This window comes from Lathamus discolor, chromosome 1 (assembly GCF_037157495.1).
Source record: "Lathamus discolor isolate bLatDis1 chromosome 1, bLatDis1.hap1, whole genome shotgun sequence".
Lineage (NCBI taxonomy): Eukaryota > Metazoa > Chordata > Aves > Psittaciformes > Psittacidae > Lathamus > Lathamus discolor.
The window spans coordinates 39471018-39497158 of record NC_088884.1 but is presented as its reverse complement, the minus strand read 5'-3'; the positions used below and the strand labels follow the sequence as shown (position 1 = coordinate 39497158).

The following is a 26141-nucleotide window of genomic DNA, read 5'->3' as shown; positions in this document are numbered from 1 at the left end:
GTCTTCATGGTTGCCGCTTGGCTTCCTGTGCGTGGCTGTTTCCCCTCATGGATGGTAGCCATGCTAAGCACAGATACTCTTCAGTGAGGGCATCGCATTGTGGCACTGGGTCATTTTTGGGCTCTGTACATTCTTTTGAGGTGCTACCTGACTAAATCACCTGTAGGAGAGGGGATCTCAGATTTACGTAGCATGTGCTTTGAAACAGCTTCTTCAGTTTCTCTACCTGTAGGCTGCCGAGTGGAGGGTATCGGTAGAATCAGCTGATGCCTCTGCACTGCCAGACCACTGCGGTGAACAGCCCGCCACTGCTGGCCCTAAAGATGCTCAATTTTTTTGCAGTACTTCTGGATTCAGTGGCACAGCAAAACACAGAGGCCTGAACCACTCTAGGGCTAAACTCAGAAACAGAAGGTGGCCAGGAGGCTTATATTCAGGGACACTTCTATAGCTGCTTATTAAAAGCCACATTGGTGTGAAATGCTAGGTCATAAAAATTACTTTGGTTTGGAAGCTGTTGAGCTAAGCTACAGAGTTCAGTCACCATCCCACCTTCTGACTTCCCCCATCGGTAGCCTTTTAATTGCAACAATGTCATCTCCTTCCTCTACCACAAAGGATGTAGTTAAATTCAGATGTAGTTAATTCAGATGTAGTTAAAACTAGCTACTCATGTCACAAGAAGTGATTCTAAGTCCTAATTGAAGGTTAGCTGTTTCACATTCTTATTTGCTTTAAACACTGCTATTCTCTCAGATTCTTATTATTACTGGAAGCCCTACTCAAGGAAACACAAGAAAATTGCAGCTAGACTTTATGTGTATAAGAGATTCAGCTAAACAACGGAGAAAGGCGTGAATTCTTGGCTCTTCTTGCAATCTAAAACCTTTTGAAGTTTAGCCACCTGCTTACACATTCGATATGTTTCCCGTACTAGCAATATAGTTTCAGTAATACAAGTTTTTAAAAGATTCAGCAAAGTAGATCCTTAAAATCCCCCCTTTCACTCCACTGGTCCTCTGAAGGTATTTCACACATATTTCACATTCCAGTTTTCTTCTACCCTGTGAGTTTGAAGTATAGCTTTCTAGCACATGAAGAACGTTTCCTATGGAAATTCTGCAGTCAGTCTGGAAAATGGTACTCTCTAGTTGAAGGCTGACTCAAGACTGTTCATCTGGAAAAGGGAGCAGAAATTTAGATGCTTTAAATCGGCAACTTCCTGTAGTGAGTTTGCTAAGTTGCCTCCAAATACCTGACTTAAGCCTGTGTCATTTCTAGCAGCTATAGTTTCTGATTTCATAGATTTAGCCAGACTTTCATGCATTTCCATATGGGCTTCTACAGGAATTCCTGCTGAGGAGCTGCCACTGTTACTATGGTTAACTTACTGCTGGCTTGTTTCATCTTTTGGCAGATTCCCAGTGGGAGGTAGAGGCATGTCCTTGATTGCAAAAAGAATAGAGTCAGAGATTTGGGTCAAGTCAGCTGAGCTTTATTACAAATTACATTTCCCTTACTAGTCTAGCTCACAGCAAATACATAGATAATGCTTTCTCTCTTCTTTTTTGTTTTGTTTTGGTTTTAATTACTCAGGTCCCCCTCAGCCACCTCCAGACATACGGGTGAACAAGAAAGAAGTTTTGATTACCAAATCCTCTATCAACTTTACTTTTAACTGCAGCTGGTTTAGTGATACTAATGGAGCTGTGAAGTACTTTACTGTGGTTGTGAGAGAGGCTGATGGTAAGTGTCATGGTTTAATACCATTCTCTCTGTCACCTAATGTAGTTACATGGGGAGGTACACCCCTATCACCATGCAGCAAAGGAGCTTCTTGTCATCTAGTGGCCGAGTTGCTTAGAGGTTTTGGATCTATCCCTGATCTCTATCCCTGGGGACTTAGAAACTCAGTCTTCTCAGAGAGTCAGTAGCAACTGCAGAGCTCAGCCAGAAGCAGTAATTAGCTTCTGTACTTTAGGTTACATGCTCATGTTTGTTCAACAAAATGCTACAGTAGGAGACTTATGTTGGATGCCATTGCCAGTGAACATAGAATAAGCTGCCTTGCAATGCACAGATCTCAAAAGGTAGTTTGAATGTTAGGTGGGAACACTAAGGCAACTCTTTCAGAGAACCTCAGTAAGACATGCTGAGAAGGCAAAGATAGCAACTCCCAGGTGGTGTTTGATAACTGAAGGAAATGACTTCATGTGTAGAACTGAACAGAAATTGCCCATGCAAACCTCCCTTTCTGCAGTTGACCTATGTGTGACAAAGCAGACAGATGTCTCAACAATTAATACCTTGGTTTTAAAAATGGCTTCATTTATTGGCATTCCAGGGCGTATTTTGTGACCCTTGAGAAAGTTTCTGAATCTCTCTGTCCATCAGCCCTTAGGAAAAAGAGCAGAGATAGTATTTCCACTGTGTGCTCTGTCATGTTTGTGCAGACCATGATTCTCTTTGAGAAAGGGTCTATTCATTGCCATGGCTTTGCTTACCTGAGTCTTTTACACATTATTGTGAGTTTCTGTTCAGGGGACTCCTGTCATTTCCTTTTACAGGTTTCCTCTCTATAGAATAGATTTGTCAGTGTCTGGATTTTTTTACTTGCTTTTTGAAATAGCTGGTGGTGTCTGAAGTTCCCCAGAAAAATAGTAGGTTGGTCCTAGAAACCACTGTAGCTTTGTATTCACAAGGTAACCTGTGCAGCCTCCAAGAAATGTTAGAAAGTTGGATAAGAATATGTCTGTCAACAGCTTGAGCCTATAAATTGCATCACATTAATGGCTGTGGTATGTAAATCTTCTGTCTTTCTCTGTGTATGATGTAGGTAGTGAAGGACCAAAGCCTGATGAGCAGCACCCATTACCTTCCTACCTGGAATATAAACACAATGACTCTATACGCATCTACCAGACAAATTATTTTGCCAGTAGATGTGCTGAAAACCCTGACAGTGATTATAAAAGTTTTGACATTAAGCTTGGAGGAGAAATGGAAAACCTGGGAGGAAGGTGTGATCCAGATCAGCAAAAATTCTGCGATGGACCTCTAAAACCTCGGACTGCTTACAGGTTAGTTTTATGCTGGTAGTTGTGCTCTGTCACATTATTAAGCATGATGCTGTCTGGGTTCCTTATACACTTGAGCTTCTGTAGATTCTTAACTGGGTTGCATTCTTTATGTTTCATTGTGAACTTATAAAAGCTTTATCAATGTATCCATGCCCCTGTTCCATAGGTATGAATCAGTCCTTCACTAGCATGGGAATGATACGGTTAATTATGCACAAAACTGTGCAGTGAATAGGTTTGCTTATTTCCTTTAACTTGATGGGAAGCTCTCCTATAGTTGATAAATCTTTGGAAAGACTTAAGACCATCCAGTAAGTCAGAAGACTACTTAATGGGAAAAGCAAGGGCGCTTAACTCAGTCTGTTTGGCACCACTACCCCGCACCAGTCCTTTGGAACCCGGAGTCTCCAGAGCTAGGCCCAGATTAGCTGTAGGGAGCAGAAGAGAGTGCCTGCCAAGATCAGGCTCAGAAATTTCTCAGGCTGTGAGACCAAACACGATCTTCAGTGCAGCTCAGTCACATCCCTCCCTCAGCCAAACACTCTCCCAAGAGGTCTGCAAGTTGCTCAATAGACAGCCACATGGACAGATGGCATTAAGAGCTGTCTGTGGTCAGTGGAAAGGTTTTAGTTATCTCTAAGGGGCAAATGAGTTCTTTTCTGCTGTTGGTCCTGAATATCTGATGAGCTCTAACTATAATGGCACTGGTTTTTTAGGATCAGCATACGGGCTTTTACCCAGCTCTTCAGTGAAGACCCGAAAGAACTCCCTAAACCACTCTTCTCAGACACCTTCTTCTCTTTACCAATCACTACAGAGGCAGGTTAGTTTCAGGCTTGTTTTTCAATGACTGTAGCGCGTGGTTATATACTGTGCCTAAGAACACTCTGGTACCTAGAACTATTTGCAAGGAGTGGAACAAAAACTGGTTGTCGTGCATGTCCTGAAGACTGCTCTGAAGTGAGGCTGGAGCCATGGCCTCAGTTTGAAAATTCAGATGACTGCTTGATGGAGCTGCTGATAGTAGAGGAAAAGGGTGGATGCTCAGTGAAGCTATCTCTAAGAAAGCTTCAAAGTGCAAGAGAACCAAACTCCTATATAATGGGTCTGGGCTTTCTTTTACTGTGCTGGGAATTTTGTGTAATGTTTGGATTAAAAATAAGGACAGAAATCAAAGCCAGATTTTAGTTAAGTGTGTAAATGCCTCAGATTTCTTCAGATTTAACCATTTTCTTTAGCTGATAGTAACGTATCCCCTGAAAACTGTTGATTCTTTGATTCTTCATATCTTTTCCTCAAGATACATAAATATACATTTTTGTGTCTAGAGCCTCTGTTTGGAATCATTGAAGGTGTGAGTGCTGGCTTGTTTCTGATTGTGATGTTAGTGGCTGTTACAGCTTTATTTGTCTGCAGACAGAAAGTTAGGTAAGTTGAGTCCCTTTATCTCTCTGTTACTGAAGTCAGGTCAAATTACGTTCATTTAAGCAATACAGTATTTGAAGCATAATTATAAAATCAGAGGAATGCACTGAACTATTCAACAGATAAAATCTATGTCCTCTGTACACAAAGTATAGAACTAATGATTTACATATAGAATCATAGAATCATAGAATAGTTATGAAGATAATATATATAATAATTAATGAAGAGATCTATATATTCTTGAGTCAAATACCTACCTTAGTCAGATTTATCTCATAGATGAATCTTTGTAACTTTTAGTTTTCAGTAGTTGTCTGAATATTTCTGAAAAACTGGTTTGTCTTTCAAACAATCTGTTGTCAAAAATGAAATGTTTCAAATAATTTCATCTCCACTGTAGATGGGTAGCTCTTTAAACTGTTCATTTAGACTTTATCATTTTGGTACAAAAACCTTAAGTTGGGGCATTACTACTGTGTCCAAAAGATTACTTCAAACTTTACTTCTCATTTTTTGTCAGTTACAGTTGTATATTTTACATTATAGATGAAGCTTAAATAGTGAGTTTTAAATATTTTTTTTAAAGTGAAATACTCTATTTCAACTTGAAAAAGCTTTATCCATTTAAACTATTTTGCGTGAAAGAGGAATGCAAAGCCACAGTTCTGGATTTCCGAAGGGCCAACTTTGGCCTCTTCAGTCAACTGCTAAGGGAAGTCTCATGGGAAAGTGTACTAGGCGGTAAAGGGGCTCAAGATAGTTGGTTAGCGTTCAAGGACCGCTTCTTCCAAGCTCAGGATCGGAGCGTCCCAATGAGTAGGAAGTCAAGTAAGGGATCTAGGAGACCGGCGTGGTTAAACAAGGAGCTGCTGGGCAAACTCAAGTGGAAAAGGAGAATCTATGGATTATGGAAGGAGGGGCTGGCCGCTTGGGAGGAATATAGGACAGTTGTTAGAGGATGTAGGGAGGCAATTAGGACAGCTAAGGCCTCCTTGGAACTCAATCTTGCTAGTCGGGTTAAAGACAATAGAAAGGGCTTCTTCAAATACATAGCAAATAAAACTAAAACAAGAGGCAATATAGGCCCACTGCTGAACGAAGTGGGTGCCCTGGAGACAGAGGATATAAAGAAGGCAGAGGTGCTGAATGCCTTCTTTGCCTCTGTCTTTACTCCTGCAGACTCTCCCCGAGGGCCCCGGATTTCTATAGCCCCAGAAGGAGTCAGGACAAAGGAGGAGTTTGCTTTGGTAGATGAGGATTGGGTTAGGGATCAGCTATGCAAACTGGATATCTGTAAATCGATGGGTCCGGATGGAATGCACCCACGGGTGCTGAGGGAGCTGGCGGAGGTCATTGCTAGGCCACTTTCCATCATCTTTGGTAAGTCGTGGGAAACGGGCGAGGTGCCTGAGGATTGGCGGATGGCAAAGGTCACACCAATCTATAAGAAGGGCAAGAAGGAGGACCCGGGTAATTATAGACCGGTCAGCCTTACCTCCATCCCTGGAAAGATGATGGAACAACTTATTCTTGACTCCATCACTAGGCATATCAAGGATGAGGGGGTCATTAAGAACAGCCAACATGGTTTTATGAGGGGGAAGTCATGTATGACCAACCTTATAGCCTTCTATGAGGAAGTGACTAGGTGGAGGGATGATGGTAGAGCGGTAGATGTAGTTTTTCTTGATTTCAGTAAGGCATTTGATACTGTCTCCCACAGCATCCTCATAGATAAGCTAATGAAGTGTGGGCTTGACGATCAAGTAGTGAGGTGGATCGAGAACTGGTTGAAAGGAAGAAGGCAGAGAGTTGTGGTCAATGGCGCAGAATCTAGCTGGAGGTCTGTGACTAGTGGAGTTCCTCAGGGGTCGGTGCTGGGACCGGTGCTGTTTAATATTTTCATCAATGACCTGGATGAGGGAACTGAGTGCACCCTCAGCAAGTTTGCTGATGACACAAAACTGGGAGGAGTGGCTGACACACCAGAGGACTGTGCTGCCATTCAGCGAGACCTGGACAGGCTGGAGAGTTGGGCGGGGAGAAACTTGATGAAATTTAACAAGGGCAAGTGTAGAGTCTTGCATCTGGGGAAGAACAACCCCATGTACCAGTACAGGTTGGGGGTTGACCTGCTGGAAAGTAGTGAAGGGGAAAGGGACCTGGGGGTCCTGGTGGATAGGAGGATGACCATGAGCCAGCAATGTGCTCTTGTGGCCAAGAAGGCAAATGGCATCTTAGGGTGCATTAGAAAGGGAGTGGTTAGTAGGTCAAGAGAGGTTCTCCTCCCCCTCTACTCAGCCTTGGTGAGGCCGCATCTGGAATATTGCGTCCAGTTCTGGGCCCCTCTGTTCAAGAAGGACAGGGAATTGCTTGAAGGAGTCCAGCGCAGAGCCACAAAGATGATTAAGGGAGTGGAACATCTCCCTTATGAGGAGAGGCTGAGGGAGCTGGGTCTCTTTAGCTTGCAAAAGAGGAGACTGAGGGGTGACCTCATCAATGTTTACAAATATGTAAAGGGTAGGTGTCAGGATGATGGAGCTAGGCTTTTTTCAGTGATATCCAGTGATAGGACAAGGGGCAATGGGTGTAAGCTGGAACATAGGAAGTTCCACATTAACATCAGGAAGAACTTCTTTACTGTAAGAGTGACAGAGCACTGGAACAGGTTGCCCAGGGGGGTTGTGGAGTCTCCTACACTGGAGATATTCAAGGCCCGCCTGGACAAGTTCCTGTGTGATGTACTGTAGGTTACCCTGCTCTTGCAGGGGGGTTGGACTAGATGATCTTTTGAGGTCCCTTCCAACCCTTGGGATTCTGTGATTCTGTGATTCTGTGACATTATTGATGTGAAATTCTTTGTGCTTTCTGAAATAAATAAAAAAATCAACATTTCCATTACATGGGAAACTCTGAACATCTGAAATTCAGTTCTTTTACTAATACAAGATTAGGTCTGTTTTCATCTGAATTTGCTTTTCAGATGCAGAATGAAAAAAGAACCTGTTTTGTGACTAGTCGTAGCTTTTAGCCAAATGGATATACCTCGCAGCAATGCTGTTCTTAGACTCCGTGAACAAATTCAGTGTATTCCTCTATGTGCCATCCAAAACAAAGAGGCATAAATCATTGGCAAATTAGTAAATTAAGTCTGCTTTTGCATGTATAGACTTGTGTACCACCTCAGTACACAGTGACATATAGAGCATGAGCAGAGTGCAGACTGATGTGCTTTCCACCTTGCACAGCTCATAGCATTTTTTTTTGGTGTAGCTGAACTTCAAACAGAGTGTGGTTTCTTGTTGTGAGTTATATAGCCAGCAGCACTGCAAGTATACTGGTATGGTTTTTGCTCATCAAGAGAAAGTGTTCTCTAAGGGACGTGTGTTGAAGCAGGTGGCCGTTAAAGGCTGAAGAGATAAACAAACTCCCTTAAATTCCTTTTTTCTAAATTACCAACTTCTTTCCAATGTAAGTTATGTTATTGGCAGCTCTTGCAGTATCAGAACATACCAGTAAAACAGAATACCTTCGTTTTTATTCCAGTAATGGCCACGAGAGACCTACAGCAAGGCTGAGCATCCGGAGAGACAGGCCACTCTCAGTGCATCTGAACTTGGGGCAAAAAGGGTAACGTCACAAGTTTTGTTTCTAAGAGCAGTATTTTATCATGTCATCATGGATGAACAGTCCCTCACTCATTGAAGTGTTTCTTTTTCTTTTGTAATCATTTCTAGGAACCGGAAAACTTCCAGGTAAAAAGAAAAAAAAAAAAACCTAAAAAAGCTTCTTAATAACCAACTGGATAAATTATGACTGTGATTCATCCTGTGATTTTCTCCTGTTGAATATTCTAGTCCAATCAAAGTCAGTCATTTTGAAGCACACTTCACCAAACTTCAAGCAGACTCCAACTACCTGCTGTCCAAGGAGTATGAGGTGGGATCCTAATCTAGGCAAAGGACTTGCTTTATGAAGGGGTGGGCTGGCTGAATCAATGGGTTAATGCATTAGAAAAGCCTGAATTTGTTTGTCTTGTTCACACAAATACAAATAAATTTGAGAAACTTACCTGAACTCCACTTGTCCTAGTGCAGAAATCAGCTCTTCAGGTTGGCAGCCTCTGCCTGAGGTCAGGAGTATTTGTTTGTGCAACACATCTGTGTAACAAAGCATGGAAAGTACCTGTCAGCCATGTGCTTGCTTTAAACCAGTATGATTAGCTATTTAATTTCAGTTTTGTTTAAAAAAAACTACCCATTCTCTCTCTGTGTGGCCCTCGAGAGCTGATAAGCACTGCACCCCAGTGTGTTGTAAAGTCCTTTAATTACTTTTGACTCACATTTTATTCCTACTTTCTTTTGCAGGACTTGAAAGATGTGGGTCGAAACCAGACATGTGACATAGCACTTCTGCCAGAGAACAGAGGGAAAAATCGATACAATAATATATTGCCCTGTGAGTTTTGGGTTTGGTTGTGTAATATTACATCACACCAGCTATTTTTCACGTTTTTCAACAGGCCTAGTGGAAAAGAGAGTGCAGCCAATCCCTTTGCTTCTTCCTGACAGAGATAAAATACCTCTGCCAGCTCAGGTTCTGGTGCTAGGAGGCAGATGATGCACAGCCCTGAATGGCTTCCCGCAGACCAGTAATTTCATTTCACACTAGAGGTGTAATGACTATCATTCAGTCTGCAGAGAAAAAGCTCCAGCTGTTAGGGACATTAAGTCACTGCTGATAACAAGGATAATAGAAATAACAGTAGCATTGTTTACATATGGGGTATCATCCATTCAGTGCTTTTTGACAGCCTTGCCACATCTTTCTTCTTCAGAGGATACAGCAAACCTACTATACAATGTAGAGCTAGTGTGATTCTGCATGGTAAGACACACATGTGACATTAGCCCTGTTCTCCTGAGGCAAGACCTGGCATTGAGAGTTTCCCCTTTTAATATCCTATCTGTCAGTTTTGGAGGAAACTGCCAACTCAGCATGCTGCCCTGCTGCTGGATGTGGTATGTGCTTGGAGCACAGCCTAACATTCTCTCCTGTGTTCTGCCTGCTGTGCTGGGCTGAGAAGCATGCCTGCAGTGTACAAGAAACAAGACCTGACTCAGATCCAACATGGCATTATCTCATGAATCAGTGACTGGGCGGCTTAGGCACTCTAACCCTCTGCACAAGGTCCTCTGCTGAGGGAGGATGGTTGGCCTGCTCGCACATGTTAGCTCGGGACCTGTGTGGACCAGTGAAGCACTAGCACTCTTTCAAAGGGCAGTGGTGGGCACGGCTCTCCAGTACTGCTGGAGGATCAAAGTGCGCTGTTATGGCTCTTTTGTTGCCATAATAAATCCTATGCAAATAACCAGAGAAATTTTGGAATACTCACTACTTCCTTCTCACCCATCCATCTCTTAGACTTTGAAAGTCTCCACGGCACTCGTGGGTGAAAGAGGCAGGGCAAATATAAACAGTTTCCCCTCTAAATTAGCCCCCCCAATAAAATCCGTATAATAATGCTGACAGTCCTTTCGAAAATGCATTTCTGCAAATGGGAGAGGGACTGAATATCAAGACCTAGCCATAAGCCTCTTCTAATCAATTTCTTCCTAGATGATACATCAAGAGTGAAGCTTTCCAATGTGGATGATGACCCTTGCTCAGACTACATTAATGCAAGCTACATACCAGTAAGTGACGCAAGGATGGTATTTTACAGTCCTCCCTCCAGTGGTAATTTGTCCTTCATCTAAAACTGAATATAAAGCTGGATGCTTATGACTCCCTTCCCCCTTCATTTATTCATTTGAGCTAAAAGTCTGAGAACTCATTTTGTGAGTGTGCTGAATAGCTATGTCTGACTGCCAGTAAGTTAACTGTGAGTGATGTACACAGCACTTAAAGACACTTTTTTGGATTGCTATAGTTGTGTAAGATAGCAGGTCTAATTGGCCAAGGACACATTTTAAAGGTCACTAATTTTATAGAGTGTCCACAACAACTGTGTCTATCACTGCAGGTGGCATCCTTATTGTGGAGCTGTAGCTCATCCTGACAGTGTTGGCACCTTGCTGAATGGCAAAACTGGCTGAAATTAAAACAGTGCCCTTTGCCAAAGAGTTGTGATTGATAATAGCAATGGCTTTAGCAATACAGATTTCAAGGCAGAACTCAGCTAATTTATTAAAAACAGTAAATAAAAAACCCTAGTAGTTCCAAAATTACTTAAGACTGCGCTGGACACAATAGAACAATGAGTTTTGACTGCCACAAAAGGAACAGAAATAAGGATGACACACTGCTGCAGTCTCTTCCTTCTCTTTACTCCGACCAGCCGCCTTCTTCTGGGTCCAAGGCAACAGTTTAGACCTCAAAACTAAAGAGCATTGTTGCTGCAGAGCCCTGGCCATAAACTCATGACGTTCATTTTTTAGAAGACCTTTTTTTCTGCCTTTATGGAAACTAATGGTGTTCTTCTCACTTGCAGGGCAACAGTTTCCGCAGGGAATACATAGCGACTCAGGGCCCTTTGCCTGGCACCAAAGATGAGTTCTGGAAGATGGCATGGGAGCAAAATGTTCACAATATTGTCATGGTAACCCAGTGTGTTGAGAAGGGCCGGGTGAGCAGTCACTTTTGTTTGTTATCAATGACTGTTTTGACACGTTAGAAGCTTATGCTTATTATTTGCATCACATTAATGCCAAAGGCCCCAGTCAAGGAGATAGACAGTAAGAGATGAGAGGTAAAATCTAAAGACTAGAGACAGATTAAAGCTGTGAAGTGAGGGTGTGGTGACCATCCCAAGATCATGTAGCATGTCAAAGCTAGAGTTAGGAACAGACCTCAATGCTTCTGGTCTTTAATCCAGGACTTTGCTCACTAGTACTAATAGAAACCATGCAGAATGACAATCACCAGCAAAAAAACTCAACCTGTTTATCACATCAACTACTACTCTAAATATAATCTCTAGAGAGCAAATGTTGATCATTAAATACATGGAATTGTCTCTGTTATATAAGCCCTATTGTAGCGAAAAGACCACTCACATACTTAGCCGTCTTACTGAGTGAAGGTGTAGGTAGGCTATTTAGCTGTCTCAGCTATCCACCTGCCCAGGTATGACCACATCCTGCACCCTTTGTAAGACAGGGACTAGATCTGTGAAAAGATTAAACAAACTTGAAGTAGTGATCATCTGGTGGCACATATGGGGACACTTGCTTTCAGTTTACCATTTTTTCTTGAGGAGATGGTGAAAGCAGATGCAGGCAGACAGGCACCTCTCTCCTTCTGCACCTCTCTGTCTTTGAGTGGGACCTTGCTGTCATGTTTCAGCAAGCAGTGGGGAAGCAAGCACTGGAGGCCTGGCTCTCATCCAGGCAGAGTTCTGAGAAGTTGGTGCAGAAAATGTGGCATCCAGGAGAGGGCATCAGTGAAATGCTTCTGTTTCAGCCCATCACACATCTGTGATGAGAGCTTCAAATTCCTAGTTCCACCCTAGCCCTCTCCTAACCCAGGCCCTGTTTGTTGGGCTGACATGATAGGGCACGGCATCTCTCTCTGAATTCAGCCACTGCCTTTCATCCTTCATCCTCAAGCAAACTAGGTCTGACATCTGCTTCTGCCAGTGCTGGATGGAGGCATTGTTTGCAGCTGTTACTAATACTAAGTTTGTCTTGGTCTGTGTCCCTGCAGGTGAAGTGTGACCACTATTGGCCCCTTGACCAGGATTCCTTGTACTATGGAGACCTGATTGTTGAGATGCTATCTGAATCGGTGCTCCCAGAATGGACAATACGAGAGTTTAAAATCTGCAGTGTATGTTTGCATTCTTGGTTTGGGGTTTTTTTTCCATTTATTGGCTTAAGAGCACCTGCAGGCTAAATTAGGAAGGTTTCTTCTGCTGTAGTATAGTTGCATCATTCACAGGTCATCTCTGGTGGCAGCTGTAGCATTTGCTCTGAAGATGCATGTTGTGTGTGCCTCCTCCTTCTCTCTGTTCTGATGACCCACACTTTTGTATCCCAACAGGAAGAGCAGCTTGACTCAACAAGGCTCATTCGTCACTTCCACTACACTGTTTGGCCAGACCACGGTGTGCCAGAGACCACCCAGTCCCTGATCCAGTTTGTCAGAACTGTAAGGGATTATATTAACAGGACCCCAGACACAGGACCAACTATTGTGCACTGCAGGTATGTGCAGCACCAAAAGGTCAGCAGCACAGAGCCTTTGTGCATACCCTTGGGAAGATCCCAAATATTCATCCTTGTTAGGCCATGGGTAGCCACAGAACCTGAGAGAGAGCTGATAGGCTTAAGTCTCCAGGTACATCAGAGCAGCATTCCCAAGGCGCATACGCTCGCTCACAACCTCGCCCTGGAGATGCCCTCAAAATTTTTCTCAGAAACCACTGTGTCTCTGTGAGACCACTGGAAAGCACTAAAGGTGTCAGCAGCTGCTACTGCTCCTAAGCTTTTACTCTCTTATATTGCCTGTGTGCTGCTGTTGCAGCCAAACATCCAACTCACAAAGGGGTGTTCTGAAAAGGTAAGATACACCCTGGGTGAATCTAACTATATGTATATTGAGACTAGCTGGCAGGTTCATCCTTTCCACCATCCTGAGACTCCCTCTCCTGACTGTCTTATGCTCTTCTGTTGTTGTGCCATTTCTGGCAGCCATAGGGCTGCATTTTTTCCTTTGCTCTGTGATCCACCCCTAAGCACATACAGAAAAAAGGCAAAAAACGTACTGCTGGATGCATCATCCACTGGCCAGCTGCAGCAGAATATAGGTTTACAGAGTGAGAGAGAGCAGTGTGGTGTTGTGTATGTCATCTGGTAAAGCCATATGCTCACTTGTACTAGCTGAGCAGTATCTGAGCTCATTATGTGGGCTGAGGCCTGTATCTTACATGACCCCACCTGTGTCTGGCTCTACATCATGTGCTGCAACATGTCGGATGTCTGCTGTATACTGTCCTCTGTGTAACTTTCCTTTTCCTGGCCTCCTGTCTCCAAATCCCACCTCCCAGCAATTCAGCTACTGGGGGTTCTGGGATACTTTGTCTTACTTCCACAAGGCCAAGCCACCTGATCTTTTAGAATCAAGCCTACTGGCTTACCCCTGCAGAAAAGGGGTTTAAAAGTTAGAGGCCAGTGTAGTGTCTCAGTGTATCTTGATGACTGAGTTAATACAAAGCAGAAAACAGTATGGGTAGTAGCAGAGATACCTCTAGCATTGCTATCCTTTCCTCCTTCCTAAACAAATTCCACTGTTAAGTGTTTGAAGTCCCAGAGATGCCATTTGAACAATGAAACGAGTGGTGTCCCTCAGGGATCGGTGTTGGGACCGGTCTTGTTTAACATCTTCGTCGCTGACATGGACAGTGGGATTGAGTGCGCCCTCAGCAAGTTTGCCGATGACACCAAGCTGTGTGGTCCGGTTGATACGCTGGAGGGAAGGGATGCCATCCAGAGGGACCTTGACACGCTTGTGAGGTGGGCTGATGCCAACCTTATGAAGTTCAACCATGACAAGTGCAAGGTCCTACACCTGGGTCAGAGCAATCCCAGGCACAGCTACAGACTGGGCAAAGAAGAGATTCAGAGCAGCCCTGCGGAGAAGGACTTGGGGGTGCTGGTCGATGAGAAAATGAACATGAGCCAGCTTCAGTGTGCGCTCGCAGCCCAGAAAGCCAACCGTATCCTGGGCTGCATCAAAAGGAGCGTGACCAGCAGGTCGAAGGAGGTGATCCTGCCCCTCTACTCTGCTCTTGTGAGACCTCACCTGGAGTATTGTGTGCAGTTCTGGTGTCCTCAACATAAAAAGGACATGGAACTGCTGGAACAAGTCCAGAGGAGGGCCACGAGGATGATCAGGGGACTGGAGCACCTCCCGTATGAAGATAGGCTGAGGAAGTTGGGGCTGTTCAGCCTGGAGAAGAGAAGGCTGCGTGGAGACCTAACAGCAGCCTTCCAGTATCTGAAGGGGGCCTCTAGGGATGTTGGGGAGGGACTCTTTGTCAGGGACTGTAGGGACAGGACAAGGGGTAACGGGTTAAAACTTAAACAGGGGAAGTTTAGATTGGATATAAGGAGGAAATTCTTTCCTGTTAGGGTGGTGAGGCACTGGAATGGGTTGCCCAGGGAGGTTGTGAGTGCTCCATCCCTGGCAGTGTTCAAGGCCAGGTTGGATGAAGCCTTGGGTGAGATGGTTTAGTGTGAGGTGTCCCTGTCCATGGCAGGGGGGTTGGAATTTGATGATCTTGAGGTCCTTTCCAACCCTAACTATTCTATGATTCTATGATTCTAACTTCTCACCCTGAAGATCTGAACTTTACTAAAGTATCTCTTGAGTCATAGAATCATAGGATAGAAGGTTGGAAGGGACCTCAATATCATCTGGTCCAACCTTTTTTGGCAAAAGCACAGTCCTGATGAGATGGCCCAGCACTCTGTCCAACACTGGGGAATTCATCACTTCCCTGAAGAGATTGTTCTCACTGTGAAAAAGTTTCCTCTTGTGTCCAACTGGAATCTTCCAGGGAATAGTTTGTGCCCATCACCCCTCATATTTTTCATGTGACTCCTTGTAGAAAAGGAGTCTCCACCTTCTTTGTAGCCACCCTTTAAATACTGGAAGATGGTGATAAGGTCTCCCCTGAGCCTTCTCTTCTCAAGGCTGGACAAACTGAGTTTTCTCAGCCTTTCCTCATACAGCAGGCTTCCCTGTTCTTTGATCATGTTTGTGGCCCATCTCTGCACCCTCTCCAGCCTGCCCACATCTTTTCTGTATAGCAGGGACCACAACTGACCCTAGTATTCCAGGTGTAGTCTGACAAGTGCTGAGTAGAGTGGGACAGTGCTGGTCATGCCCTTGTTGATGTAACCCAGAATCCTGCTGGCTTTCTTTGCTGCAGCAGCATACTGTTCGCTCATATTGAGCTAGTCCGCCAGGGTCCCCCAGATCCCTTTCCACAGAGCTGCTCCCAGCCAGGTAGATTCCAGCCTATGCTGCACTCTTGGATTGCATTTTCCCAGGTGCCAAGTCCTTGTTGAACTTCATAAGGTTCTTGTTTGACTACCCTTCCAGCCTATCCAGGTCTTCCTGCAGAGTGGCTCTCCCAAACTGTACACTTGCCTACTCAGCAAACTTCGTCAGGGTACACTTGATCCTATTTTCCAAATCATTTATGAAGTTATTAAACAGTCTCGGGCCCAGTATCCATTCCTGGGGAACCCCACTTGTGACAGGTCACCGGTTGGAAGAGTAGCTATTTCCACCACCCTCTGGGTGTTAAATCTTTTGTGTTATCCTCTTTTCCAGTGCTGGTGTTGGCAGGACTGGCACATTCATTGCACTGGACCGAATTCTGCAGCAACTGGATTCTAAGGACACTGTTGACATTTATGCAGCAGTACATGATCTAAGGCTCCACCGGGTTCACATGGTTCAGACAGAGGTAAGTTTTGGATAGCCTACAATACAGCAACACCAGCTGCAGCATACAGTAATCACTCTCATCTTAGAGGCTCTCAAAACACTTCACAGTTACTCCACTGTGAAATACTAGTTAGTTGTATTTTTTCTCTGTGAGAATTCTTAGTTCAGGATTGTTTCTCTTGGCTTCAATACAGCAGCTCCATACAGCAAGTCCAAACCATAACAAGCGGTAACTGTGCTTCCTATAGATTTCTGCTGTTGGCACTGGCCCACAGTCGCCCCAGCAGTGCTATGCAGCAGGCGCTCAACAGCACATTGTTCTGTTAGTCCAGTGTCCAGCAAATGGGCTTTGAGCAGGCACAGGTCCTTCAGGAACAAGTTTGAAAGACAAGCTTAAACAAGACAGATAGTTCAACATAATACAGAAAAGGAATAGAGGGCAGAGAAAATTAGATGTACATAATTTTTAAACTCTTAAGCACTGTGACCTTGTGGCTTTGCAGTTAATATTTTATTGAGCTGCTCTCTCATTTTCATTAATGGTATTGGAAAGTTGATCAGCATTCTCCTAACATACTTGCAAAAGCCAGTACATTTATTCTCAAAGGGTAGAGAAAGTACAAGTTTGGGATTTCTTTCTGTGCTTTTAAAACTGCAAGAAAATCATGTTGCACTAATAGCAGCCAAACACTTAAGAGCTGATTTAATAAAGGCGAGTTGTAGAAGCAGTCTTTACATTTTCCCTGTGAACTGTTAATAGAGGAATCAGAACAAGTTTGATGGGTCTGCTTGTAGCCTGATACTAATGGAGCTGTCTGTTGTAATATGGAAATGAAAATACCAGTGACAGCACTTACTGATAGATGTAAAAGTCACACATGGGTATAAAGAGAGCCTCAGCCGGGAATGCAGAGAGATTTCCTGGAACAGTCTTAATCACAGAAGACCTTTTGCTGGAGGAGAGACAGATTCTCAGCCTGGTGTGGGCATGCTCAGAGACAGATCCATCTCACCTACTATTTTCCCATTAGCAGTAGTCAGCAAAGGCAGACAAGCATCTCAGGGGGGTGACTATTTTTCCTGAGCTGAAAAGAGGAGGCAAGTGCCTCCAAAGACTAAGTTTCACACCAGCCTTATAGACAACTAAAGTTCTGTGATATAAATCCCACCTTTGGCATGAGCTTGACGGGACATCTGAGTCAAATGGTTGCCATATCCAAACAAAATACCTACAGCAATAGTGAGGAGCACCCCACTTTCCCATTACATGCACTTCTGCCCCAGACTGCAATGGCTCAAGTCTTACCCAGATCCCTGTTGTAAAAAGTCCCTCCCCGGAAGAATTCACAATCAGCATCCCAGAAATAAGTTGGCAGCTCTTGCAGCTCACACTTACTCACCCCACTTGAGCTGTTACATGCTTGTACACTGACCATGTAGCTGTGTCAGTGCACAGCCACTGAGCTGCTGCGTTCTCAGCAAGTCTTAGTAATCTGAACTGTCAGTTGCATCTGTATATGGCTTCTGATTGGAACTGACTTTCACTGGGGTAGCTTAGAGGGCAAGCAATACAATCTCTCATCCTCCTGCAAGAAAATGAAGTAAATTTATCCTGGAGCATTATTAAGTGTTTGCAATGAGCAGTGAATTATGGAGTAATTCGTACACATCTTTTAACAAAAAGTAAAGGAGGTGGGGAGAGGAGGAAGAAAAGATTTGCTTCACAAATTCCATTTAATGTGTGAGAAGACCCTAGTTCCTGTTATCATTCATGTCTTGGCTTCCACAGTCTGTTTGGGGTTTGAGATAAAAGCTAGGTCCCCATCTGTTGATGTGGTGGAAGCCAAATACCAGTGGGGAGCATAGGCCAGCAGATAGGGCTGTTTGCAATGAGACTGATACCGCCAAAAATCATAACACCAGCCTGCTTGACATTATGCAGTCACAGTAAAAGAGCAGCAACAAAACACTGCCCCTACTTGAGACTTGGCTGAAAGCTGTTTAAAAGAAGAGACAGCAGCTGAAGACATGCAGGAGAGTAACAGAAAACTGTGTCCGTTAGCTTAGAAGGCAGTGGGCCCAGCTGTAACACAAGCAGAGAAGCTGTCCACCGTTTCAGTCCCACATGGTCTCTGCCAAAGGGAGTCTCCATGCCTTGGCCAACTTTCCACCAGATTGGCAGGTGGGGTGCAGGATTCTGCTCCACAGAGACAGCAGCTGTATGTGCATAACAGCAGGTATGCTCCCTGTCCCAGAGCCAGAGCACTGAGAAAAATGCACAGAGCAATAGCTGAAATTCTTGTGAAAAATAAGTAAAGAAGATACTGGGTGAGGAAAAAAGCATATGGTCATTGGAGAAATTGTCTTTGAGCTAAAGTAATATTAAAAAGGTACACTTGGACATATAAAGATGCTCAGCCTAATTTGGGGGTACCATGCTACACTAATAAAAAAATTATGACCCATGTTGTAAACCCCTGAAAAGCATAGAGATTTAACAATCTATTCTACCAAGGCAGTTTGATAAATAGCCAATTTTTGACCCTCCCTGCTTTGGTTGTGAATGTCATCTTAGCTTCCTTCTATGAAAAGCACTCTTCAGAAAAGACAGTCTGTCATTTACTGCATAGTCAGAAGCAATCTCATGTTGGAAAAAAAACAGTTTTTGGTAGAAAATTTGGGTTCATCAAAGTTCTATGAAATATTTATATATTATGATAAAATTCTGTGAAAAATACTTCCTTTCAGAGCAAAACAATCGGAAAATTCTCTCTTGATGTGCTACCCTGTACATATTGATTCTGTCACATGTACTTTATACTAAATCGTTCAGAAATAGTAGCTATCCAACACAGCATCAGGTCAGATTGTGCCTTACAGTTCATAGAGTTTTCACTCATGACATGATCCATCAAAATATGTTCATTTATGTTTTACTGGTAGCATTTCTAAAAACAGGTGATCCAATAAAATTTACTGTATTCCTAGCATGAAAAGCAGATTAATTCTAGAAGTGTATTTTTGTTTTTAACATTGCCCTGCAATGAGCAGGGACATCTTCAACTAGATCAGGTTGCCCAGAACCACATCCACCCTGGCCTTGAATGTCTTCAGGGGTGGCGCATCTACCACCTCTCTGGATAACCTGTGCCAGTGTTTTACCACCCTCATTGTGAAGAATTTCTTCTTCACCTCCAGCCTGAATCTTCCCTCTTCTAGTTTAAAACCATCCCCCCTTGTCCTATCATAAAATGACCTGCTAAGAAGTCTCTCCCAGTCTTTCTTCTAAGCCCCTTTTAAAAACTGAAAGGCCACAATAAGGTCTCCCCAGAGTCTTCTCTTCAGGCTGAACAACCCCAGCTCTCTCAGCCTTAGGGCTGAGGCTATCTCTCAGAGAGCTAGCCTGTAATGATTTTTCACGATACAGAAAATTCAGTTACAAAACTTCCCAGAGTGACTTAGAAAAAAACTTCCTTTGCAGTGTCAATATGTGTATCTACATCAGTGTGTGAGAGATGTGTTAAGAGCCAGAAAACTTCGCAGTGAGCAGGAAAATCCCTTGTTTCCAATATATGAAAATGTGAATCCAGAATATCACAGAGGTAAGTGCTGGTTTGTCAAATTGTAAAACGTTTTGATGGTAGTAGCTCATTAGTGCTGTAATTGAGGGGGAAAATTGTGCTGTCGGTTGCCATCGATATTTGTTCTCTTTCTGGGCCTTCATTTCTTCACTCCTCTGCTTTTGTCACTCTTGCAATTGCATCTTTATTTCCTCCATTAATAGTCATTATAACATCTCTTCTTGCTCCTTCCTTACCTTCATGCTTTCCCTGTCTCACACTTCATGATTCCTATGCTTTTGAAGGGGACTGAATCCCTTACCTATCATGATTCTGGCTTCCTCCTTTACTTCCCCAGTGTTTACACCATCCACTTTTAAGGATACTGAGGCCGCTGGCTGAGAAGGGCCACTGGGCCTTTCTCTCATTCATGGAGTTTGCTTTCCGTCCTGAATCACCCTCATTTGCTGGTGACTATCTAGGCAGCATTAGGAGACCTCACATCTGCCCTGACTGGATAATGTAGGTGTCCAAGGCAATGCTCTTTGTTTCTTCCCCAACTTGCCATCCTTGTAGACCTTTTTTCCTAGCCTGTGTCCAGTCTCTTGGCAATAAGAATTGCAGCGGTAGCAAACCTGGCACTAGCAGTGCTCTTCACCTCCTGTTCTCATGGCCAGAGGACCAGTTTGGAGAAGCTGTAAGCAGAGGTGGCCTGTGTGTCATGGTAGCGCTGATTCTTAAGGGCTGTAGAAGTTTTCAGTCAGAGACGAGGATCTCAGTAGCTTCTCAGATTTGGAGATTGAGAATTGAGATTAAATGATGAGAGACCAAAATAATTTTCTTGATTTAGCCTGTAGAAATCAGAGTTATCATCAACAGGTAGAGCAGGCTTGGAGGAGGAGGCCAACAACTGAAATAACCAGGATTCCACAAGTTGGGAGTGCTAGCAAAAGCAGAGGTGGGATCTGCTCTTGAGCTGTCACATCAGTCACCAGCCAGTGTTGTAATGAGCTGGCAGAGATGAACGTGAAGCCAGCTAGGTTGTCTTATTTTTCCTAATCTCATTTTTCCTTGCTTTCAGATGCTGTTTATTCAAGGCACTAAGAATGTTACAGACATCTTCTTTTGCGACCACATGTGTTAACTAGGGGTTTTGTTTGGGTTTTTTAATGTATGTATTTTATGCACCAGAAAGGTGCCAGACCTTTCTGTTGAGACTGTGTATAATTTATTGGTCTGGTAATTTTTTGAAAGATATATAATTTAAGTGTAATAGATATTAATGTATATAATTGTATTTTGGCATTATGTAAATATGTATTTTTTCTATATTGTTAATATTAAGCTTCAGATAATACTATTTTTTTTCTTATCACAGTTTTTATGAACTGTTCTACAGAAACTATTTTAGATTGTATGGCTAACAGGACTGCTGCATTTAGGGCAGTATTGGCATGAAACACAAAGCAAAAATCCTATAAGGAGGACCTCATTTTTTTTATCTAGTTCAGTGTTTGTGAGATGAAATAAGCTACTATAAAGCAAGGGAACAGTAGTCCTGTATAGGAATTACAATGCTACTCTAAACTTACTGCTTTTGATCTGACAAAAATGGGTATAACCCATAACATAATGGCATACTTTTAACAGAACTCATCAACAGCCGAGCAAAACAGGGTCCACCTCACTGGAAGCAACTGTTTCAGTCTAATGTGACATAGTAGAAAAATATCAAACAACATGCACTGCCGTGAAGTCTAGCAGACCTTTCCTCCCTCAAATGCTCTGAGGGGAGACGGGTCACATTCTGATTTCTTTGCACTGGTTTAAGAGAGCAGAATCAGAGCACAGCCTGTGTCTGTGCATTTTCACATGAATAAAAAAGATCACACCTCAAGGAAACGCCTCAGACATTCATGTTAACAGACCTGTAATGATGTGCGGTCTGGCAACTTCCATAGCTCATTAAAAGCAATGCTGTACCATGACAGCTAAAAAGTGGAGAGATCATGAATACACTGAAGACAGATAAAGGTATACATCCCACAGGTTACACAACTGGCTTTGATCTCAAGCTGCTTGCAGAATAGCTCCCTTGGCCCAAGTGTTGGTCTGCTTCGAATGCTACTTGCTTTCACAAAGGGAAAGCATGGCCCAAGCATGTCCTCATAGAAGGATTCCTCCATTTCAGTGTTGCCTGATGTCACCGCTGCAAGGGCAACTGGAGTAGAAAAAGGCTCGTGGGTAAAAAAAGGGGTGTAGGCTGGCAGGGCTGTGAAAGTCATGGGATGACTCAAAGCATTTAGTGATGAGCAAGAAGCACAAAGACCACTCACCAGGTATCCTGCCCAGCCAAGCAGATTAGGCACATCCTCTCTCCTCTGCAAAGAGGCTTCTTGTTCAGGGGACTGAGTACTCTCTTCAGTAATTCTTTGTCTTTACAAACTGCTGTTAAACCAATAGAGAAGAGGCAGTACACAGTTCTTCTCCATCACGAAAAGAAGGAAGGGCTTTATAGGTCTTCTTTCATGTATCTAGCCATACTTCACCAAGAGAAATGTTAGCCTGCTGCTGAAGTGCCTAAATTCAACTTTTATTTTGGAGACAAATATTTCTGAAGGCCTCCTGAGAACCAGCCAATACACCTAAGTGCCTGAGGAGCTGCTATGGCCGTGGTCCAAGACTAATGTGATTTCACCATGACTTATTGGAGCCATGCTCTCCTTGCAGTATGAACACCTGCCTGGCAATGCTGAAGACATCTGTTAGGCACCTCTGACATAGTTTTCTTAGATTTTTCCAGCAGAACCAGCAGGACTATGCACATCCAGGTCACTCTGGTTTTCCTAGAGAGAAGGAAACAGCCTGATAGTCACTTGTCCTTCCTGCTCCATCTGGAGTCTCGTCCTTTCTTGACCAAACATGCTCATGTGCCTCAGTAGGCACCATTCGTGTCAGCTTTTACAGCTGCTCAGAACACGTAAGCCTGGTTAACCTTGCAGGTGTCGCTGTATGAAAATACTGCTCATTCCTCTTGTACATTCTCTTTCACCTCGCACAAACCTCAGTATTTGCTATCCTTAGTTGGAACTGAAGAAGAAGGGAACTAGTGTTATAGTGGAAGCCATTTTCACAGAGGAAAATCTGAGCAAAACCACAAAGGAGTATGCAGATTTTTTGCAGGCCCCTTTTTTGTTCTGTTCCCTATGCTAGGTAGACGCTAGGTTAGCAAGCAAGGACAAACAAGTTTGGCAGCTTTGGATCAATCATTGACTCTGCTAATAACAGCTGAGCTTAGGGCATAATGAAAATTGCCATTGTGTTACATGTGCTGCATTTAGTCCTTCTTGCAGTGGTAGCTGAGGAGTGAAGATGACCATGTTAGTTATCAGCAGTGCAATTACGCTGTGAAGACATACCAAATGTACCCTATAAATTATCTCACACTGTATATCACTGTGTCATATTTTATGCTGAGCAAAATGGAACTCACTCAATAATACATGATGTGAGGGCAAAAGTCTGATCGTATATCCTGTGTATGCATGCTGTTCATCATTTTCAGAAAGACACACATTGTTCTGCTCTTTAACGTTTTTTCTCAGCTCCCTGCTGCACATCTACAGAGTTCACAAATGTGCACCCAAAATGATGATGTAGTAGCATGTAGCTATTTTGATCTTTCCTCTCAGCTTACAATGGACACAGTTCATAAGCCTCTTCCTCCTCATCACGTAGTAACATGACAGATGACCTTAAACACCCTGGCACAGTGCTCTTGAACAGCTTTACATCGCTGCCTAGATAGGTCACGTGTGAGACTGTACACACACATTTTTGCTCTGGTTCTGCTTTCCACTCAGTCCTGCTCTTATGAAACCGGTGTAAATCCACTGAGAATAAGTAAAAAGTATCTATGTAGCATTTTGTTGATATGACACCTACTTACCAGTATAATTAATTATATTTACCGTGCCTCTAAGCTGAATAACAGGACTGATGGGAAATTGTTAATGTAACAAGAATGGACTTGAAGGAGCCTGTGTACTGAACAAAGACTGCTCTTAAGGAAAAAGACATCCTCTGCTGAAAAGGATGTTTCTCTTTTGAATGTCCATGACTGATGTTCAGAATTCCCTTCTTGATGTTTCCCAGTAATACTGTTACAAGGCAAGGCTGGTGTTGTTGCTGATCCATAAGCTAAGATTTGCACACTTGAAGCCCAATCCTGTGAATCTCTGCATTGTCCACAAAGCTGCCTGAGTACTTTGATGGAAGTCAACTGGAATGCTTACCTGAATAATACCACTCCACTTCTGAAGCACTTGCAGGGTTGGGTTTTTAGGTTAATTCAAATTTTTGTATTGAAAATTATTTAATAATGAAAAAATTGTAATAAATGTTTGTTTTAATCTGTGCAATACAAGATCCACTACTAAAAAAAAAGAAAAAAAAAGATTTTTCATAGTTGGAGTTGATAAATGATATTTTTTTTTACTAATGGAACAATGGAACACAAAAGTGGGTGAGAGAAATAGGCATACTGTGAAGATGTCATAAAAGTGCAACTTTATACGTTTTTCTCTGCTGCTATAGTTATTTATACAGCTTATATATGTGCCTAAAATTGCCAGAAATATTATTTTATGCCATGATATACTATGAATTTCCTTACAGTTGTAGAACAGAGAAAAGAAAATGTGTGAGCTTTAAGTTTATATTATGTATTATATACGGTTATTTACGCTTTGAGTTTGAAAACAGAAAGTTAAAATACTAGACAGACAGGAGTACATGAGCACTTAGCTGTGCTCCTCAGCCTGGGAGTTAATGTATGTGCTAGAGGGATGAGATTAATAGCCACCTGTTCACTGTGTATTAGCATCTCCTCTCAGGGCCATGGAGGGGAGAAACATGTCTGACATTCAGAGATACAGTCTACTGGAGCCACAGCTTTGCTACCATGGCAGATGCTCACCTTTATTCAAGTGTCTTTCAGCACTTCAGACATGCAGTTTGGGTGAATAAAACGCAATACAGAACGACCGCCACTCCCTGATGGCCCTGTCGCAAGTGTTTGGGCTCTGGAGCTGTGAGTTCTGGGACCTGTAGTCCCAGGAGCCTGCAACTTTGAATAGATGAGGGTGCACCCCACTGCTTGGGCAGCTCGCTGTGGACCCAGGGCCCTCGACTCTCCCTCTCAGGCTGACAAAGTCAAACTCCTGCCCTGTTGTTAGCACCACTATGGCCAAAGCAAACTGGTCTGTTATTGGTGACCTCACAGATCAACAGCTAGTTCAGACTGAAATTTCATTTTTAAGACTGGCAGGAAATACTGGAGACTAGGGACTAACTGCATTTAGCAAATACTGTGGAATTTGGGCACAAACAGTCTCAATGATGCTGGTGGGTTGGTATGTGTGATTATTCGGTTGTTTCTTGGTTTATTTGAAAACTGAAATACCGTAAGTAATGTTAAGTAGCTAAATATATATTGCTCTACAGCAGGGCAGTATGATAATAGTGGAAAACCCCACAATTTTGAGATATGGCTAACCGTAAGTTCTTTGCCAGTGCCTGGAGTAGAGCGTCTGAAAAACATCTTGAGCACATATTCCATTCTCATATGCTACATAATTACTTATATTTGTGTTCCTAACAAACACTGGGTGAACACAGAATTGTGCTACTATTGTCAATTTAATTTATGCATTTGTTAAGTATATTTTTATATTTTTAGCTACAGTCAACAAATCAAATATATTTGAGTGTATTTTACACATTTTTATAAATAGTTCATGAATAAAACATCCATTTAAAAATAAATCACGTCCTCGTCTTCTGTTTGACTGCTTTTGCATTATGGATTTTGTTGTCCTGCTGCTCAGAGAAAAGGTCATAGATGAGTTTGATTCTGATTAAATTCATCAGAAGCCTCAGCCTGTTGGGGGAAAGGCTGTTGGCCGCTGGCCAGATTAGTGCCCATGTAGAAAGATACCGTGGTTCCATTCACCTCCCCGGTTCTCTGGCCTCATCCTTTAATAAATCTTTAATTGCTCAAGGAGTGGCACTCTTCTCTTTTGAAGTTGGGGCACACACATAAAGGGGTGAGCTGAGTGAGCCCCTATTAGGGTTGTGTGTATCCCAGCAGCCCTGTTTCACACAATGATTCTCACGGGTGCTTTTCTATGCATCTGTCTCAGCTGGGCTGTTTTGTGCCAGACCTTAAAACTTAGATGTCTTTTGCTGCATGATGCCCAAGTACACCCACCTGCATAGGTGCAAAGCTGGTGATCAGGCTGAAATATAACATCTATATGAAATCTCTTTGGTGGGTTATCGGGAGCATAAATCTGGCTTTGGTCTGGTCGTTCCTTCTTGTGGAGAGCAGCATATGTTCATTAAGTCCTTGTCCCCACTTGTAGTGGACCTGTAGCATTTTCATCAGCTTAGAAATTATTGGTTTGCCTCTTTGATGTGGGAGCCAGGCACCTGGACAGTGTTGAGTTACACATGCCACATACCTGCTGCACTCAAGAGGCACTGACCAAGCTACTGCCTAACCCTGGCTCCCTCCATCTCCTCAAACCTTTCGTGGCAATCATTTCTGGTG

The 26141-nt window shown here is 43.2% G+C and overlaps 1 protein-coding gene across 3 annotated transcripts in view; it reads left to right on the top strand.

Annotated features, from left to right (window-relative positions):
* Nucleotides 1-25354, top strand: part of PTPRB (protein tyrosine phosphatase receptor type B) — a 66814-nt gene extending 41460 nt beyond the window's left edge. For 2 of the 3 annotated variants that reach the window (XM_065668948.1, XM_065668957.1), the window contains 15 exons: nucleotides 1597-1746; nucleotides 2837-3080; nucleotides 3797-3903; nucleotides 4409-4508; nucleotides 8055-8138; nucleotides 8246-8263; nucleotides 8366-8447; nucleotides 8876-8966; nucleotides 10128-10204; nucleotides 11002-11136; nucleotides 12216-12338; nucleotides 12552-12715; nucleotides 15852-15987; nucleotides 19450-19570; nucleotides 20610-25354. In XM_065668948.1, coding sequence (XP_065525020.1) covers nucleotides 1597-1746; nucleotides 2837-3080; nucleotides 3797-3903; nucleotides 4409-4508; nucleotides 8055-8138; nucleotides 8246-8263; nucleotides 8366-8447; nucleotides 8876-8966; nucleotides 10128-10204; nucleotides 11002-11136; nucleotides 12216-12338; nucleotides 12552-12715; nucleotides 15852-15987; nucleotides 19450-19570; nucleotides 20610-20632 — 1655 coding nt within the window. In that variant the 3' untranslated portion in view covers nucleotides 20633-25354. Of the gene's footprint in view, nucleotides 1-1596; nucleotides 1747-2836; nucleotides 3081-3796; nucleotides 3904-4408; nucleotides 4509-8054; nucleotides 8139-8245; nucleotides 8264-8365; nucleotides 8448-8875; nucleotides 8967-10127; nucleotides 10205-11001; nucleotides 11137-12215; nucleotides 12339-12551; nucleotides 12716-15851; nucleotides 15988-19449; nucleotides 19571-20609 lie in introns of those variants that run through there. The other variant, XM_065668967.1, reaches the window with a different exon arrangement.
* The last annotated feature ends 787 nt before the right edge of the window (nucleotides 25355-26141 follow it).